Source organism: Lactuca virosa, chromosome 5, assembly GCF_052849685.1.
Source record: "Lactuca virosa cultivar CGN04683 chromosome 5, Lactuca_virosa_CGN04683_v6, whole genome shotgun sequence".
NCBI classification, from domain to species: domain Eukaryota; kingdom Viridiplantae; phylum Streptophyta; class Magnoliopsida; order Asterales; family Asteraceae; genus Lactuca; species Lactuca virosa.
Window position 1 is genome coordinate 42412910 of NC_136430.1, and position 6500 is coordinate 42419409.

General features: G+C 31.6%; 1 protein-coding gene across 1 annotated transcript; it reads right to left on the minus strand.

Moving 5' to 3' along the window:
• Nucleotides 1-1094: 1094 nt before the first annotated feature.
• Nucleotides 1095-4400, minus strand: LOC145117397 (NAD(P)-binding Rossmann-fold superfamily protein). The gene is made up of 14 exons (XM_079053692.1): nucleotides 4150-4400; nucleotides 3557-3625; nucleotides 3343-3456; nucleotides 3101-3229; nucleotides 2937-3005; nucleotides 2695-2847; nucleotides 2553-2589; nucleotides 2349-2431; nucleotides 2178-2252; nucleotides 1922-1996; nucleotides 1760-1846; nucleotides 1571-1683; nucleotides 1458-1504; nucleotides 1095-1358 (listed from the first exon to the last, which is right to left on the minus strand). The coding sequence occupies exons 1-14, from the start codon at nucleotides 4237-4239 to the stop codon at nucleotides 1219-1221; spliced, it is 1281 nt and encodes a 426-aa protein (XP_078909818.1). The 5' UTR covers nucleotides 4240-4400; the 3' UTR covers nucleotides 1095-1218.
• Between the last annotated feature and the right edge of the window lie 2100 nt (nucleotides 4401-6500).

Consider the following 6500-nt stretch of genomic DNA (forward strand, 5'->3'; position numbering starts at 1 on the left):
TTGATTTGAAAAGTACAACTCATTTTGAAATATTTGTGATGCACATTAAGCTTAACTTAGTTTTTAGATGTCATAAACCGTTGGATTTGAATCCTTGATCTATGTGTAAGTATTGTTTACTAATGATTTGGAACAAGACATGTAAAAAAAATCCCCAATTTACTTAAAACAAATTTCAAGAGGGTAAGCTTATCGTGGATTCGAAATTCGAATTGAAGCTTGAGCGTTATGAAGTGACCCATCACAAAGGGATATGACATCATCTGCATGGAAATATGGGACGCCTTGAAGCCTTGGTTGCCCGCTTTAACTCCCCAAAAAACATCATGTCAGATAGTTTATTGAATAGTCACATGCAAACCTTCCATAACAATTATAAACAAAATTATATTGAAGTAAAATAATAATCGAACTTGATTACTATTTGTTATTAGCTTTATGTAAAAACTAATACCAAATTACAACAATTTATAACCAAATAGACAGTTTCATTTACAAACTAAAAAATATGAAGCATCTTAAGTAAAAAAACAGCTGCATGTTGTATTATAGGTTTTGAGAAAAGACAAATTATCATGTTTGTTGACCATTTTATATCAGATAAAACAACGCGAAAGTAGTGATTTTGTCATGGGTACTACGAATACATGATTGAAAATTTGAAATTATTTTGTGACAGAACTCGGGGCAAACAATGAAGATTCTTTTTAAGTTTGGAGGCAAATTATTCCATTATCAAGTGCAAGACTAATTTCAAATAAAATATGATATTGCATACAATCTTGGAATATTATTTGTCCATAAAAGACAATAAATTTTGATGTAATTATAAGCAACTTCATAATTCATAGTCATAGTGCAACTTCTTCAAATTAGCATACAAGTACACAATATACAGTAGCTGTTAGATTAGATATAGGGAAATTTATTAAACTAATATTTCTAAATGAGTTATTTAAAAAAAAAAAAAAAAATTAGTTTTCTGAAAAATGACAACTAATTAGCATGAAGACCCGCCTGTTTAGTTTAGCCAAAAAAAATGAAGAAGATGTAAATAAAATAGTTTTGGTTGAAGTGTTTGTTGGAGCAAAATGTAAAGAAAAGAGTATTTAAGTTTATAAAATCAAAAACAAGTCTAAAATATGAAAATGAAAAGTAGGAATAAGCCAAAATTGTTGTTGATTTTATCAGTCAATTTTGTATGCTAAAATCAGAAAACTAGTCAGCATGAAGAGCCTCGAGTTGTCTTTTGAGATCTTCAAGATCATCTACAGTCTCCACACTTTCTTTTGAGGTTGTTGGCTGCTGATACACATCTGCATCCGGAAGCTCACGGGTAAGACCTTCCGGAAGCACATCTGCACAAGTTTTTTAATTCCTTTATTTATCCACTACACTTGCTAGCAATCAAATAAATAAATAAATAAAATATTAACCCAAATTGACTATTTTGTAACCTGAAGTTTGTGCATTTATAACAACAACCTCGCAATCATCAACAACACTGAAAAGAAAAGGCAACAAATAAGATTAAGTGCTTAACTCATTAAGTCAAAAGAAACAGTTATACCTTATATTCCATTCATTCTCTGCATGGATTGGGATTTCTATTGTTGATAATTCTTCCTCCATCTTTGCTTTAGCAGCTGCATCCCTAGCAGGCTTCACAAGCATGTATTCTTTCTGCATATAATATTTAACTTTTTATAAATTATAACCAACCAACAACCTCATAAATCTTTAAATAAAAAGGATTTACCTGTCGCTCTAGGCAAGGTCCATTTGAACATTGAGGGTTTGGCTTCATTGCCATTGTTGGGAAGTAATCTTTTAGAGCATTGTATCCCTGATAATATCAATAACAAAAAATTAACATATTAAATTTTAAATAAATAGAGACAGAGAGTTGTGCAATATTTACCAAGTAGGGTGAGACATGCCCGAATTTCAACAAGAACTTGAGTGTGTTCTGGACTAATAGCCCAGCAACAACCCCCTATAAAATAATTCAAAATGTTACCCATAAAAACCAGAATGTACACAATATGATTTATTTATTTTTTTCATCTACAATCATAAGAGATGTTTACATAAGCACAGTTTCATAAACCATAAATATACAAAAAGCAACCAATTTGCTTGAGTTTAAAAGTAAAAAAGTGGAGAGTTTTGCTGACCATAGTAGTAGGCAAAGATGCAGCACAAACTCCTTCACGCTTAAGTGTACGTTCATCCACCCCAGATGCTACAACCTAAACAAAAGGAAAATTACATTTTATATACAGTTTATATGTATATATGTATGCAAATTAATGAACTCAATAAAAGATATATTTCATTATATTTACCAATGGAGGTGCACATGCAAAACAAGCAGTTTCTCCAGGTATCAGTAACTGTATGTGACCCGAAACAGCATCCTCAGACACACCTGCCCAATAAAAACTCGATCCCTCATTTTTATTCTTATTTTAAAATACCCTCATTAGAATTTTATGGTAGTTTTCCAAAATGATGAGGCAAAAAAAAAAAAACAGAGTTCATTTACTTACCAGATTCCATCCAAGTCTGATTCAGTTCATTGCAAGCCTGTAAAAACAAAACTAGGTTAGAATTCAACTATTTAAAGAAAGGCACAAAAATTGAGTGGACAATAAAAAGGAAAAAAAAAAAAATCCACTTATAATATGTCACCTGATTTACAACCATCCTTGCTTCATAATTATCTACACAGCTCAAAACAAGATCAACTCCAGTGCCTTGTTTATCTTGGCGAAAAGATTTGTTTTTGAGACTTGAAACAAAAGTTTCAAAACCTTGCACTGTTGTTATGTTCATGGTAAAACTCTGACAATATTAAACAAATTAGAAAGTGAAAGTAAGTCACAACTTACAAAAAAAGATATGTGATCTTATTGGTTTTGTTCAAATATTACCTCAAGAACCACATCCGGATTTATTTCTGATAAAGTTTGAACAGCAGCATCAGTCTTAGTCATACCAACCTGAGAAATATACATGTTACAACTTATATACAAAAGTACTTTACAGTTTACAACCCTAACAATATTATGATAAATTATTATAATCACATTCACACCTGTTCAGGTCGGAAAAATAGCCTATTCATGTTGGCTAATTCCACTGTATCATAATCATACAACAAAAGACGGCCTATACCACATCTTGTAAGCATTTCAGCAGCAACACTCCCTACCCCACCAATACCCTGTACAAAGAACAATGTAATCAATTCAATGAAGTGTGAAATATTGAGATTCTAATGGAAGGGTAGTTTAGTCTAAAGAATGATGAATTGAAAAAGATGGGTTCAGTACAGACAACTATGGCAACTGAAAAATCCCGTATTCTTTCGTAATTGTCCACAATACCCATGCGCTGCAGTGCCATGAGCCTACTATAAGGGTTGCTGTCTACAACCTCTGCACTCATATCCTGACATCAAATCAAAAGCATCATTATTACAATCACTTTGGTTTACAGAAATTAGTTGCAGCTGATATAGAATATTATAGATCCAGACAAAAGTCAAAACCTTGACTTTTGATCGGCGAGTTGATCCAGCCATTGCAAGACTGGTGAGATTCTCTACACGCAATCGAATCTGCCACCACAAAAGTCATAATTAATTACAACAAAGGTGAAACGTATCGGAATTCATCAACTTATTATGCTAAAGGTATGCTGACATTTCAACTGAACATAGTTAGATAAGCATTCTGTTAAGTTAGTGTGATTACTAAAAATCATGGAATTGATCGATTGAAACTACCAGTAACTTCATTATGCATGTCCAATGATCAGATTAGCTTCAAAAAACATATATTGAAGTAGCATTGTGTAAGTTAGATGGGATAGATTCCACACAAGCAACGGAATTGAATAATTTCTAGTTTCCGTTTGTTTTTATTCCGATCCAGAAGAACATGCGTTAACTGATTAACGAAAAGGTTAAAAATCCAAATAAGAAATTTAGGGTTTTGCAAGCATCGATATTAACCCCTGATTCGCAACATTTCTAACACGAAAACCACACCGGATTAATCGATTTCATCCGAACTTCATAAGGAACAAACAGACTACATGCAATTCAAGAAACGGATGAATTCAAATTTTACAGGAAGTTACTTGATCAATGGAAGCTTGATGAGATGGATCCGACAATGAAGTCTTGAGATTTTGGAGATCGGTTAACATCCCTTTCAATTCCACCTCCATAGCTGCTACTGCTTTTGATTTCCTCGGCGTCGATCGATTGAGTGCAGGATCTCTTGGTGAAGAGCAGGAGTTTGGCTTGGCACTGCAGCTGTTACAACGGTGATGCCTGTCTTGCTGCCGTTGTTAATTCCCCTTTTGCTACATAAATAAAGATTAAAGGGGTTTTGTTCCGATACAAACAGTGTTGTTAACTTGTTATAAGTTTCATAAAAACTTTTTTTACTTTTTTGTTTTTTTCTATAGAATAGGATTGTGCTGTTACAATTTTATTTTATTTTATTTATTGAAAGGGGAATACTATTAAAAAATATCCATTAAAATTTAAAATGAGATGGGTATTGTAAGAATCTTTAATGGATAATATATAATTTATGTTATAGGAGATGGCAGTTTTTCCGGTTAATTATAACCAATAGATTTTATTGATTGTATTTTGAGTTTTTGGGTAATATATAATTAACTATAATTATTTTATAATATTTTATTTTATTTATATTCAATATTTATCTTCTTAACTTTTATTATGTTTTAGATTAATTAAAATGTTTAATTTTAATTTCCAATATTATAATAATTTCATAATGATCATAGTATTTTAGCTTTTTATTTTGTGTTTATAACTATACATAATATTTTATCATCTTCGTTATTTTTGAGAAAACAAAAAAAGAGCGATATAGTTATTTTCTTATTTTTTTTCTATCAAAATATGATTACATTATTAAATTTACTTCGGTATCATATTACTTAGAATTGACAAAGAAGTTTAATGCACGATATTATGATCATATATAATAAATTATACTTACTAGGTACTAATTTGTCATGTTTGAGGTGACAAATTATGATTTTATTTGTAAATTATATGTAAATTTTAAAATAAAATTTATCAAAAAAAACAAGTTTTAAAAGTAATTGTTATAGTAAACATTGTATAGAATACTAGAAAAATGACATATGTTATTTAAGAAAATGTTAAATTTTAAAAATTGACATATATTCACCCAATCAAGTTTTCAAGTTAGATTTTAAAATGAAATTTAAAAAAAAAATTAGAAAGGCTAAAAATATCAGAATATATAATTGGGCTTTAGCCCATTTCCATCTCTTGTAATGGATCCTTCGAAGTAATTAACTTAGTGGACATTTTAGCCCATATCCGTGAATAAACTTGTCATCACTCAGCCCTCCCCTATCGGTGCACAAAATTAGTTTTTTAAAGACAAAAGGGTATGAAATTTGTATAACTGATTTGTAACTAAGATTTGTAATTACTCTAATCCAATTATTAATACTATTGACGACGGTGAGTGGAAAAAACGTCGTCCAAATCTGACCCGTTTAAACTCCACGAACTTTCAATCTCAGTCGTAATAACTCTGTATTTACGATTAATCGGAGGTTTCTACGCTTCCGTCTTCAGGTCGTCCCACGATTCCTCCTTCTTCTCCCCACGTTCACAGTCGGTCGGTTGTCTCCTTCCCCAACCGTTCAATTGGTTTCCTTCAAGAACTGAAAATCGGTTTTATTGAAGAACTGCAATACACTATTGCTAGAAATCAACCAGTTTCCGTTAACTGTATCGGATTCCTAGCTCCTCAGAAGACACCTTTTTTCTCCACATTCGCAATTCTTCTTTCTTCTAAATCGTTTAAGCGGTTACCATAGGCGACTATATAATCTCATGCAAACAACCGACCTTGCTTACTGAAATTGAAGATTGATTGCAGGTAAGGGTTTGAACCCTAATTTCATTTCTTCATATTACGAGCTCTGTCTTTTGGAAGCGTTTTTAATCTGACATATAGTTCATCTCTTCTCTCCCAGTTCTGCGATTTCATTGTAAGAGTTTCCTGTTGCGCCTCCTATATCTCCATGGTCGTCATCAATGGCCGACTTCGCTTCAGGTATTTCCTAATTCTATCAACTAATGCTTCTTTTTGGTTTGAAATTTCTTCTATAGTTCGTATACTTCCCATCGATTTCTCTCTTCACACCATTCAAATATCAACATTCCCCCTATCTTGATTTAAGTTCTAATTTTAGCTTCCGGCTTGGATATAAATTCTTAAAGGTTAATTGGTTTTGTTTTGAGATTGTTATGATTTTCTAATTTAATAACTAATAGTTGTCCATGATTTAGGTATCCTCATAAACTAATTTAATGTCGTTTTTTGTCTATATAATTTGATTGAGGTTTTGACCTCCAGAGAAGGTATTAAACCTAATGGAAAAGACTTTAATTCCCTACAATCCTATTT